Source organism: Glossina fuscipes, unplaced genomic scaffold, assembly GCF_014805625.2.
Source record: "Glossina fuscipes isolate IAEA_lab_2018 unplaced genomic scaffold, Yale_Gfus_2 2, whole genome shotgun sequence".
NCBI lineage: Eukaryota > Metazoa > Arthropoda > Insecta > Diptera > Glossinidae > Glossina > Glossina fuscipes.
Window position 1 is genome coordinate 2,801,197 of NW_023998416.1, and position 13,126 is coordinate 2,814,322.

A 13,126-nucleotide genomic window follows, 5' to 3' on the forward strand; every position below is an offset into this window, starting at 1 on the left:
TTGCCAAGTACACAGACGGCTCAAAATCTCCTGGTCTGCCTCCTGCTTGTGCGGTGGTAGATGCTACAGGACGGGTTCTTCTCAACCACATATTTCACGAAAGCACTTTAACTTACATAACCGAAGCCAGAGCTATCCTTCACGCTGCCAACCTTGCCCATAAAAACAAACTCAAAACCGTCATTGTTACTGACAGTTTGTCTGTATTACAAGCTACCCGGAACCCTTCGACTTCGAGATGGAGCACCATCAACAAATTAAGGAATATAATTACTACACCCGACGGAAAAATTAAAATGTTATGGGTACCAAGTCACATTGGTTTACTGGGAAATGAGCAGGCTGATCGAGCGGCAAAGTATGCTGCTTCTGCTCCTCTAATTATGGATGATGTCATGGAAAAGTTGGATCTTCAAAGATACATTGGAAGAAAAGTTAAAGAGAAAATTGCAGAAGGAAATTTACAATACCATCATCAACACTACTCTTGCATTAACCCTCAATTAACTCCACCTCTATATCCAACAAATGTTGAGAAAACCAAGATCCAAACATTTTCGAGAATTCGCCTTGGTCATACAATTGCAACTCACCAATGGATGCTGAAGAAGTCTTCTCCCCCAATCTGCTGTTGTGGACAAACTCTTACTATAAAACACATTCTCTGCGACTGCCTCAACTTTTCCTTGGCTAGAAGTATTGCATTTGGAACGATTAACCCTTTGAACATTCTACAATCAGCTTCAGAACAGAATATCAATTCAATATTTTACTTTATTAATACTACTAAGCTTATTATCTAATATCCATTTATTTAAATTAGAGCCGATAGCCTGTGTTGCTAGTGCTCAATGTCTCTTTTTTTAGTTTAAGAATTCAATTCATTAGTCTAAAATTAAAATAATAATTATTATTATTATTATTAATTTCGCCAGAGAAATAAATTCTAAGACTAAACTCTTAAAAGCACTAGCATTAAAAATAATAATAATAATAATATTTGCCAAGTATTAAAATTTTATTAGTCTTTTAAAATGTTCCTAGATAAAAATTTGTTATACCTGGCAGTACCCTACGAGACTTAAGATTAGTCAAATAATTTAGTAATTTCACTATTGAAGGGAAAAAAAAGGAAAATTGTTTATTTTTTTGTGTGGAGTAGGCATAAAATAGGAAAAATGCCGCTACAAGTGATTGACGACTATTCTAATCCTAATGTTAACAACTCGTGGTTGAATTGGTGCCGATTATGTGCTAAACAGCAAGAAGAAGATGCGGAGGTTTTAAATGTGTTCAATAAAAATGAACCAGCAAATACCACTCTGGCGACAATTATAGGAAAGTACTTCTGGGTAAATGTAAGCACATATGCGTAGCGTTAAGTTATAATTAATGACTAGACTTTATATTTTTGATGCTAGATTAAAAGAGAAGATCATATATCAACATGCCTTTGTCAGGATTGCTACACATTGATAGAAGAACTTGTCGCTTTTACGGAGCATGTGAACAAAGTACAAACAATGTTTTATCAACTGGATACTCAAAAATCTGTCACGTTAGCTGAAGCCCAAGAAGTACGCCGGAAGTGCGGTCTTTTTGATGAGAAGTGGCAACATATTGTACACAAGCGTAGATCTAAAAATCACTATGAAGTTGAAGACGATGAGCTGCATTATATTAATGCTGAAGAGGCATTAGGTGAAGAAGAAGGCGAAGAAGTCGTTGTTGAAGAAAGTGGAAACATGCAAGTGACGGAACTTGTGGTGAATGAGGAAGAAATCAATGTAGAAGAACAGAACCAGAGTGAAGAAGAGGAAATTTATGAGTATGATATGATTGAATTTAAGACGGAACAAGAAGAAATCCATGAAACTAAAAAATGTTTAGCATTGAAACGTAAAAATATTGACGAACAACCCGCTGTTGAGGAAAAGGAAGACAATGATTCGCTTAAGGAATTCAATTGTAAAAATGACCATGATATAGGACAACAGCAAAATAAAAAACTTAAGCTACCTTTCGAAGATCAACATGTAGTTACCAGTGATGATGGCATTTTAACAAACGAAAAAAAAGCAAAGAATCCAGAAGGAGAAGAAGAGGAGTACATATATTTCGATGAAGAAAGTAAATCTAATGCAGACAAGTCAGTTCCGGATGACCTCGGTTTGTTATTAAAACAACGGCCTAGAGGTCGTCCAACAAATTCATCCAGAGGCTATCAATCAACCTATCGCTACGCTTGTGAGGCTTGTAAACGCAAATATAAGAATCCAAATATTTATCGTAAACACATGGAAACAAAACATAAAGTAAAAATCGATCAATTACCAGATTTTGTATGCAGTGTGTGCAATAAAGATTGCCAAACGGAAAGCAATTTAAAGAAACATAAGCGTCAGCATATGTCCACTGAAGAGAAACTCATCATACCTTGCCCGTATTGTGGCCGGAAATTTTCCCAAATGAATGCAATGCGCGTGCACGTAAACGCCATTCATCATCAATTAAAACCTTACATTTGCGATCAATGTGGCCGTGCGTGCAAAACGTTAGCGGGTCTCAATGAACATCAACTGGTGCATACGAACGAATGTCCATTTGAATGTGAAGTATGCAAGAGTCGTTTTAAAAATAAGGCACGATTAAAGGTAAATAAGTCCATTTAGCTAATGGATAAATTAAAACTCATCTATATTTTTAGTGTCACATGGACATTCATACGGATACAACAATTATTTGTCCAGATTGTGGTCTTAAATTAAATACCCGCCGTACTTATTTAGCTCATCGTCTTGTGCATTCGGATGTGAAACGTTATAAATGCGAGTTTTGCGATGCAGCGTTTAAACGTTCCAAAGCCTTCAAAAACCATTTGATCTTGCATACAGGCATGCGACCGTACAAGTGCAACTTCTGTGACAAAACTTTTTCCAATGGATCCAATTGTCGTTCACATAAGAAAAAAACTCATCCCAAAGAATTGGCCGAGTTGGAGGCAAAGGGGCAAAAGTCACTCCCGGTCACCGTACCTAGATTGGAGGATTTAAAATCTGTGTAAGTTTCTGTGTTTTCGAGGTGAATGGAAATGAAAAAGACTTATATCAAATTATTGGGTTCCAGAAAAAATGTGGTTGCGCAGCCCCGTAAGACAAAACGCCAGGGTGAAGACTTATCAAATCGACTACGTACTTTGCTTAAATCGTCAGAAGAAAAAGCAAAAGCGGATGAAACTGAGATTATTGAAGATGACCCTGATGATAATGAGACAAGCACTGAACATTACGATCATTATGAAATGTATGATGCAATTGAAGAAAGTGAAGAAACCGATAATGGCGATAACTTTGAGGACGGTGAAGGCGAAACGGTTGTTTATCAAATTATTGATGTGATTTAAAATTCTTTTCTTATATATGTATGAATGCTTTTTGTATTTCCGGTCATTGGAAGTTTATTTGTTATTACGGTCCTAATGCTCAGTTCAGCTTTCCATACCATGCTTTCTGATGGTCTTGTTAAACAATTTGTAATAACGCGAAGGTTAGCTAACGGGTTTGCGACACAGCGAATGCTACCATCTTTTCCGTTCTTAGTTTTTGTAATAATATTATTTTATACTTGTGGATATTTTTCGCCTATGGTTCAAGTTGCCTGGAAACATTATAATAAAATTCAAAATTAATATTGGGTATTGTTTTTAGTTTCAATGCTCATTAAATTTATATAAAAGTTAAAACGAATTAAATTGTATATTGTAAACAGTAAATTAATGCTATGCTATTGAGTGATGGAAAATTATACTTTAATATAAAGTTTTTATACAAAAACCTTTGTTTGGGCGTCATTCTAAGAAGTTGAAATTATGCTAGAAATGTACATGATGCGTGTGCATTGTGTAAACAATAAAAAATTAAATCAGTCGCTAGACCTTTTTTTACGTAGAATTGTTTCATCTCTGCTAGGGCCAATGGCATCAAACTTTTATGTAAGGTCTTTATAAGAAATTGTATAAAATAAATAAAATATATTTATGCTATAAAAAAGAAGAAGAAGAAATCGCCCAAGTCTAATTGGGGAATCATTAGCATAGAAAATAAATTTTTGCTTTGTTTTCGTTTTTTGTTTGTTACACCCAATAGTACTCCTGTACTATCATAATAATTGCTAGCCCACTTTGTTAAGTAAAATGTAAAGCAAAAAAAAAAATAATGAGGGAAAATGTTCCTCAATTATGAAATCTGAAATTATTTCATACAATTTTCTTATTCGTCAAAAACAAATGCTATTTATTATTGCTTGGATGAAATTTAATGCAGAACGGCATAGTACGACTCATAAAACATGAGACTGCTTCTTCACCTTGCGCATTCCCAATTTCATAGGAATTTGATGGAAATTTTGTGCGCTTTCTAATCTATGTCCTTAGAAATTTGAGAGTGACCGCTGAATGTACCTACAAGTTGTTGCTCACCATGGACTTGCAATCATTTAACCCAATAATCCGTTGAACCAGATAACAACATAAACAGTATGGGGAAAATCAACATATTTTGTTATGACTACACCTGGCTTGCATATGTGCTTTGAGTAATAAGAAGCATATGGGAATGTAGACTTACATCTAATCATAAAATATTAATCCAAGTCTATTTCTGGATGTCCAGTCCAATTGTATTCTTTCGCTAGTATGAAAGCAGCACAACAAAGTATGGCACAATGTGATATTAAATATAGACATTATGCAGTTTTACATAGTGAATGAATTCATTAATATATTTTTTTTTTTTTTGGACGTTGAGATTGAATGGATTGTCACAAATATGGCTTATACATCCAGATTGTAGTTTATACTGATTTTATTATCAGACTTTTTTAATTAAAAAAAATACCGGTATTTACATGTTGAAGCCAGTATGTCGAATGTATTAGGAGATTGTAAAGACGTAAATAGTGATATAAGATTAAAGTTGTAAACTTTGGCTAAAATAAGATTAGTTTGGAGATAAATTTAACTAAAAGTAAAGATAAGGAGTAAAAAATGTTATCATAAGTTAAAAAACCAAATTTGTTTTTCTAATAAAGCAAGTTAATGCCCCAAGATGATCTTCACTTTTTGCTTAAAAAAAATTCAAGAGATCGCTCTATAATCTGAAATGGGTAAAACGCCTGGTTGTGTTATCAGGAATGTGACATCTGGCAGATTCTCTTGTATTACAAATATCACACATATCAGTTGATACGACGCGAATCATTTTTAAAAATACTTTATCACAAGTGTGGACAGTTATGCGTCTCCAAAGTATTTTTATCTTCCAGGACTAAAAGTCCGCCTCTGATAAGTAGGTTTTATTTTATAAATTAATCGGTCATCCTTGGCATGCGCGATTTCTTTAGTTCATCGTTTAGCTGTTGATGAAGATGAGTTTTCGAATTACTCTTCATTGGCTTCATTGGGAGTATGTTTGACGGACAAAATTCTGCAATCAAGTTGAGTTAGTTGCGTATATAAATTAACTTTTGCATTTGAAAAACAACCATAGTGACCTGGGATCCATGCTAGTTGGAAGTCTTCGATTCATATATCATCTTATGTATTTCAAATACATATTGATTACCTAGGTCTCTTGCTAAGAGTAGAGCTGATTTGCTGTGTGCAATAATGACAAATTCTTTATGACCATTCAGAATATCCGATGGCCAGTAAAAAAATGAAAGTGAGGAAGAGTGCCTCCAACCGTCTGACTTCACATAATATTTCGAATAGATGGTTCACTACTAAGTAGTTGAACCCATTAGGACCCATTCGTACTATACGTATCATAGCCATTGTTGTCATAAAATCCTCAGACAAGAAAGATTGAAATTTCGGTCTTAGTTTTAGATATCGATTCGATGATGTTCATCAAGACTTTACAATTATTGAGAGAGGGATTTGAATTTGATTTATCAAAAATTTGTCCAAGTTTTTGATAACAAAATGCGTAAATGCATGGCCCTTCATCGCTAAGAGATATAACTTTCTGCAAGAGGGAAGGATTTATTAGCTTAATCTTAGTTAACTCTTTAGCAGTACAAAAGAAAATCCTTTCGAAGACAGTTCAGCCGCTTACTAGGGTCAATATTATTTTCTCTATGTTTCTCTATGTTTGTTGGTGAATAGTATGATATTATATCCTCAAACGTGATCTAATGCTCTGCATGTTTTCGAAGCCTTTTTTAGGAGTTAATCCTGATGCATTTTTACTCAGAAGTTTGACATTGTTACATCTAGGCTGACAGTCCTTGAAGGATTTCTCATAATGTCCTGGAAAGGCTATCACCTGACTGAATTAAATTCCTTTGACGCAGCGACTAATTCCTTGTATGGAGCGTTCAACAAAATAAATTGTTTTTGTTTTTCTTGTGTTAAACCATAAATGAAGATCGGCAAAGGAATCAATAAAAAGCTTCAGTTTTATCGAGAAATTAATCATAGCTTTGCATAAAGAAAGTTTACTTTCTCTTAGATATTATATAATACACTAACGGTAATGGTGTCTACTTTATACTTATGCATTAAGAAGCTAACATCCTATAAAAGGGCAAAGCAACGGATACGACTGCGCTTTTATAAACACATTTAAACATTCGCAAGTATTTTATTGTGCTCGTAAATGAAGGCCAACAAAACTTCAACACCATTATCGTGAAAACATCTATTGTGTAATATATTTGAATTTCGTTTGTTATCGGCAACTTTTTTCCTCATCTTGCTATAACGTCTACTTATTATCTCTTTGGATAGATTGTAAATTATGTATGTAAATTTTGCTTGCACATATTATTCATATATTCTTATAGCCATCATTGAACATCGGAGTAATACTGATTTCTTACTCCTTTCTTTATATCTAGAACAACATGTCACGATTCCCATATATTCTTAAACTTTTTTAAAGTCTTCGTCATGCACTTCTGTTACTGAGACTCTACGCAAAGCTAAAAGATAGCTCGCTATGTTTCTAGTTTATATTGTTGTTATGAATTGAAAAAATTCTCATTATTCAATGGTGTACATAAATGGTCATTCTCCATCAATTCACTCTTGGTTTGCCCACTAAACTAGAAAACCTTAATGATACAACGCAAATGTCACAAAGCGAATCTTCTTTGTCTCTTGAAATAAATAAATATAATGGATTCATCATGTATATACATAAAGGCGGTCTCGTTTTTTTAAAGTAAACAAAATTGTAGAATAAAATAATTTAAACTAAGCTATAAAACAAATCAAGGGAATATGTATCGTGTTGTATCGAAGCCAAGTCTTGAAGGTGCAAAATTTCATACTTATTTAAAATTGAAATTCAATTTTGTTATGAAATAGAAGAACTAAAAATAGGTTCAAACAAACAAAAGCTACGCGATAAACACTTTACAACACCCTACTGTTATTCGATTTTTAAAATAAGGCCTTCTATAGGATATATGGGAAAATTGGCTCAATCCGAATCATTGTCAATAGTGTTAGTTAGTGGGCTAAAGCACTTTAGTGTACAAAATTTCCTCAAAATATCATAAGGGTTGCGACCTTTAGGTAGAACAGAAAATTCATGGGCAGACAGACAAGCTGAGATCGATTCAGAATATGATTGGGTAAGTGAAGTCATATTGCGAATATATTCATATTCATTCATATTCATATTCTGAATCGATTCAGAAAGTAATTCTGAAAGTGATTCTGAATCGATTTGTATGTTAAAAGTCAGCTCTATCTGAAGTTGTTTTGGATGTTACATATGTTGAGAAAAACTTAAAAACTGTATTACAAGTAGTGTAGGGTATAAAAACAAATATTCGACAGAACTGTCCGTCTGCATTTTTCCATCGAATATAAAAAGTTTCCATGGTATTTCTTATAACTCTTTACTTTTTATGACGTCATAAAAAATGTAAAAAATATGCGCTTTAAAATTAATTATTTATCATAAAAACTTGAGCGTTTCGTGCCGATTTTTTTGGAAAATGCAAATTTTTATTCATTGTTGATAAATGAAATTTATTTCATTGATAACAAATATAATATGCAAAGATAAATTTTTGGCATTATAGAAATGAATATAAAAAACGATATTAGGTCGAATGGATGAAATTTCGATAATCAGTAATGTTGCCTGGATGTCGCCTGTTTTTGTTTACAAGTTTACAAGTAATTAACAAAAAAAATCCTTTCCTCTCATTTTAGAACACAAATGTGTCGTCAGCTTGCAGGCGGACACTTTCGCACTATTTATCCTTAACAGCCCTAAGTCAAGGGCTTCGTCGAATTTAACACGAATACTGTTTATATAATGCACACCATTTGTGTTACAGGGTGTATTAAATTTCTGCGGACGTATGTAACATGCACAAGGATTACGATGTTTTGTTATGTCTTTTCAAATTCCTCTGTTCGTCTGTCCGCCTGAAGATTCTCCATGTATTTTTGTGTTCAACGTAAAGGTCGAAACTTTCGATATATTTTGGTGAAATGTTGTACACTGGCATATTTTGATCCAAGGACGAATCCTATTAAAAATAATTCGATCCACTTTTTCCTCTTACCTTGAAAAGTCGTTATATGATAAAAAAGATTTCCGAATAAAACTCGCTGAGTAATAGTACTACGACATTCTGAATTGGTATGAAAAATTTTTTCCTCGTGGGGCGATCCTTTGAACTCGTTTTCCCTATAACTGTTTCAAAGAAAACTGAATGTTTATATGGTAAACAGATTTTATTTTCAATATTTTAAATGCAAATTCATTCGTAATAGTAAAGTAATAACGAAATCAAGTTTACCAAATTTAGACCACATAGATCTGTTCTTCGAATGTTACCGCAGATATACAGATTCTCACGAAATGTAAACCAAATGTAAAATGCCAAAAAGGTCTAATTGTTGATGAAAATTCGTTCATTATAGAAATTTCAAAGGGAACCATATGAGTCTATTTCTTGGATAGAAGAACTCGCATTAACAGAATTTCGAACATAAATGAAAAATAAGTCAGCCGCGTTCAACAGAAGCGGAGATGCAACGTTCACGAGTCACTATCTAGAATTGTATGTATTGTTTGGATACGATTGTAGCAAGTAATGTAAAGAAATGGAATCAAACATCACAAGCCCTTCTTAGTTAAAGATTAGTTTACTTTCTCGATTGATTGATTGTTCATTTCAATCGAATAAAAAGTTAAACAAAAATGTTATAATCTATTGTAATCAGGAACATCCGTAACAGACTCTCTACAAGTTATATCCTCAAATATGTCTATCTATGTCTAGAGTTCTCGGTTTTGCATTGAACTTTCCTTTCAACGATCCGATTCTTATTACCGGCTACACCGACTATATGGCAATTTGTATTCTCTTACGGGCATCACATATCGCAGACTTTCGAATCCTGCAATTTGGTCTAGGCAGAGATGGACCAAAAATGTCTAGAATTCGTCCAAATTAAATCAATTCGATAAATTCGTTCATTCATTGTCGAGACTTTCAGGACAACTTAGATCAGACGTGCCCCACTCTAGTGATATTCTATAGATTTGGGTTTTTTTTTGCTTATTTTTGCACTCATTACCGAAGCATGAGAGGTATATTCTTCCAGCATGAAATTCTGAATCGATTTAAGGACGTCTGTGTAATGTCTGTTGGAAATATTTTCTTGGCCGCAAAAATGAAGCTAAATACAGAAACATTGAAAGTTTGGTATTGAAAATGGTGCGAATCGGTTAAAGGACGCGTCTGTAGTACAAGGTAAACTGAGAATACCTTTGCTTTTCAAAAGGAATAAAAAATGGTTTTTTTGTTCGTTATCCATCAACGTGGGCCGTTAGAAATTTCCAATGCCCGTAAGTATGTCCATCTGTCTATCAGTTATTCCATTCCGTCCATTCGTCCATCTACCAAACCGTGTAGCATCTGTGGTATACATTCTGCCGCTCGCGAAAAAGAAAATGTCGCTACAAATTTGCAAAAGTGTTTGAAAATGGCGTAAGTAGATCAAAGAACATGCTTGCAACACCCACATGTATATACAATTAAAACTAAGAGCACCTCTGCTGTCCGTTTCTTTTCTTATTCATAAACTGCAACATGCACACAATATAAATTTCCATAAAGTTGTTGTATAAGGCTGTCAAAAATCAGCCATGCCCACCCATTGTTATATAATATGCAAATTTATCTTTTTCGTTGCTTTTTCAATTTTTTATATGGTAACGGCGATGGACATAAAAGATTCGGTATTCAAATAGACTGGAAGCCTTAACGCCTTAAATAAATAGCATTGAAATTAATTTTTCATCTCAAATATTTATTTTGAAAACGGTCGAGATTACTGAAAATTGTCGTTGTTAGTTGATCGATTCGATTTTGTTGTGTCTTTCTTAAATCGTAATTCTCTAAACTTCGCCGATTTACATAGTGATTGGGCAAATTGACCTAGAAACGTTTATCGTTAGTGCACTTTATAAAAATGTTTAAAAACAAATTTAATTTCTTACCTTATGTCTGGCAATTGATTTTAATATCAACCACAGGACATAAAAAGTAAACCATACAGTGAAGTATAGCGGAATATACCATAATTTGCGCCCAATATAGAAATAACTGTATTTTTTAACTCTTGGCTCGGGCGGCGGCTCAGGTGGCGGAGCTTGGGTGGTCGTAGTTGTATGATAATGAGGATAGTAATGAAGATGAGGGCTGTAAGGACCATGTTTGAAATGATCATCAGCATAAATAAGTTCAGGATGATGATGAGAGTAAACCGATGGCTGATGATGATGATGATGGTGATGATGATTGTAAGGTGTTAAGTGATGATCATGGCTTTGTAGAGATAGATAATTCGAAAGCTGTGGTCGTGAGGGCGGTGGATTGCTAACAGCCTCCGGATGTTCTTGCAACCAGCCAGGTGGTGGTGTAGGATATTCTTGTTCGTTTTCAGAGGCATTAACTGGATAATATGTTCATATTATAGGTTCGTGAAAAAGAATTAAAATTCATTTCAAAAATTTACCAGCAGTCATCATTGCGTCCATGCCGTTATCACTACTCTCTTCCATAGCACTAGCTGGTAAAACCCCTAACATACCTGATGAATCAGGCAAGTTCATCTCATTGCTGTTATCATCGTCTAACTGTTCTATTACTGGCTCATTATCCGCTAACGCAGCCAAATGATCTGGATTTAAAGGTCCTGGATATTTGTAATCATTGTTTGTTGCAACAGGAGAATGAATCTCCACATTGTCGTTGTCTTCGTTCAATGGGCCAGAAGGAGGCGGCGAATATGAATTCTTTAAATTATCGGGCCTCTTATGGGCTATTGGGTAGTTCGTATTATCAGGCGGAAATGCATATAAATTGTTCGTAGACTGAGAAGGATTTGAGTATGAGAAAGCATGATTTTGGGAATTCGTTTTAAGTTGATGGGAAACTACAGCTTCCGAAGGTGTAAAGCGGTCTGCAATCTCGCCGTTTTTAGAAACGGTTGTTATGCGTTGAGCCGTATTCTTCATTAACGGTTTTATTAGATGACTAAAAGGATAATTGGACGATTGATAAGAAGACGCTCGACCCGTCGCAGCCGTCATAGAATCGTCAATATTTACTGAAGCATTTCTAGCTATTGGGAATATTTCAGCTTTGTGCATTTGTGTTCGACCATTAATCTCATACGTAGGAGTTGTTACTAGGCTATTGTCAAGACTCGTTCGTTGATTACGAAAATAATGTGTTGTTGATGAGTGCTGCTGTTCTTCCCTTTGGGTTGAAGTTGAAAACTCTGCCAGAGGCTTTGCAGGCAATAAGCTAATTATCAGAAATGGAAATGTTTAAAGAAATTTGATTTCAATTGTTTAGTAAAACAGCTCAATATTATTAACAATAAGAAGAGAATAAGAATTATTTTCAAAATAATATTTATTCCGATTCCTACTGGACTGGAAAGAGTGGTGTATTAATATTTCTACTTCTAATCCAATCTTCGGCAAGGAACATATTTCTGTTTGGCATTCTTGGTCGACCTACTTATTATTTTATTTAATTTCTAAACGTAAAAATTTTCGTTATGCAATTAATTAATAGAATGTGATTTCACGTGATTCTACAAGCGATCACTCACTGATCGAACAAATGAAATGATCTGAAGACTTACTAGATAATTAAAATCGAAATATAAGGTGCAAATCCGGATTAAAAAATGAACGTAATATACTGGCAATCATGCCCACAACAGGCGAGGAACTTAGACAATTCGAAGAGAAGATGACAAGATCAGACAATATAAGCGTTCTATGTCTAGTATGTTTTCAATTCACTCGAACTGTCTAGAAAACTTCTTAGCCAATGCAGCAGCAGCAGCAGCAGCAGCAAGGAATCCACTTCCGGAGAACAGAGATTCAAAAACGTCCTTGCGTAAACCAAGACTAATGCTATTCCTATTGTCTGCTACCAGTTCGCGTTTATATGGCATAATATAATTTGCAAACTATGCGCCTGATATAAAGGTGTCGTAATCAGCAAATGCAGATAAGAATAGATTTAAAAGAAGATATATTTTGGAAGTCAACTATGTCATCATTAATTCCGGTCGTGCTAGTGTATTGATCAGGATCGCTTTTGGATCGAACTTACATATGTTACATATATATATATATATATATATATATATCCCCATGCAGTCCTAAGTCATTGATGACAGGAAGAAAAATTTTGTGCTTACTTTGAAGCTGCTTTAGCTGTTTGCGTATTGTGGAAGAGTTTGTGAGAAACTCATATTAATTCTTTCATGCCATTTGCTAAATTTCAAAATGTAACTTCATTTTTGCGCCTGGGTCCATTCCAGAAAAACGAATTTAATTTCACTGACTTCAAATTTCAAATTTCACTGAAGTCAATTTGATTCATTTTGATCGATATAGGAATATATTATATTATAAACGTCGGCAGCTCTAGAATTCCATTTACTTTGAAAGTGGAGATGGGTTTTAGTAGTAGAAACTCTTGGAATAATCGACAAAGGCAGTAAGAGGTATTTCGGCCCATCGTGAAGTACGTTAGGTAAACAAATTGCCTAGATTTTTATTTA

At 34.2% G+C, this 13,126-nt stretch overlaps 2 protein-coding genes across 3 annotated transcripts; one reads left to right on the plus strand and one right to left on the minus strand.

Annotated features, from left to right (window-relative positions):
* Positions 1-1,072: 1,072 nt before the first annotated feature.
* LOC119633297 (zinc finger protein 780B) lies at positions 1,073-4,047 on the plus strand. 2 transcript variants are annotated; one of them, XM_038026783.1, is made up of 4 exons: positions 1,073-1,358; positions 1,422-2,654; positions 2,708-3,060; positions 3,127-4,047. In XM_038026783.1, the coding sequence occupies exons 1-4, from the start codon at positions 1,179-1,181 to the stop codon at positions 3,401-3,403; spliced, it is 2,043 nt and encodes a 680-aa protein (XP_037882711.1). In that variant the 5' UTR covers positions 1,073-1,178; the 3' UTR covers positions 3,404-4,047. The 2 variants fall into 2 exon arrangements, with proteins under 2 accessions (XP_037882711.1, XP_037882712.1); XM_038026784.1 differs by having other exon boundaries at positions 1,073-1,352.
* Positions 4,048-10,332: 6,285 nt separating this feature from the next.
* Positions 10,333-11,690, minus strand: LOC119632820 (bromodomain-containing protein 4B). Its single transcript, XM_038025934.1, has 3 exons — positions 11,054-11,690; positions 10,536-10,990; positions 10,333-10,473 (listed from the first exon to the last, which is right to left on the minus strand). Exons 1-3 carry the CDS (start codon positions 11,688-11,690, stop codon positions 10,333-10,335), a joined length of 1,233 nt encoding a protein of 410 aa, XP_037881862.1.
* Positions 11,691-13,126: the final 1,436 nt, after the last annotated feature.

Excerpts from the sequence above, each read along its gene's own strand:
- LOC119633297 (XM_038026783.1), top strand. The coding sequence starts at position 1,179 with ATGCCGCTACAAGTGATTGACGACTATTCTAATCCTAATGTTAACAAC. Across the intron at positions 1,359-1,421 it reads GAAAGTACTTCTGGGTAAAT|ATTAAAAGAGAAGATCATAT; the intron begins GTAAGCACATAT and ends TTTTGATGCTAG. Across the intron at positions 2,655-2,707 it reads AAAATAAGGCACGATTAAAG|TGTCACATGGACATTCATAC; the intron begins GTAAATAAGTCC and ends CTATATTTTTAG.
- LOC119632820 (XM_038025934.1), bottom strand. The coding sequence starts at position 11,690 with ATGCACAAAGCTGAAATATTCCCAATAGCTAGAAATGCTTCAGTAAAT. Across the intron at positions 10,991-11,053 it reads GGACGCAATGATGACTGCTG|TTAATGCCTCTGAAAACGAA; the intron begins GTAAATTTTTGA and ends CATATTATCCAG. Across the intron at positions 10,474-10,535 it reads AATCAATTGCCAGACATAAG|GTCAATTTGCCCAATCACTA; the intron begins GTAAGAAATTAA and ends AAACGTTTCTAG.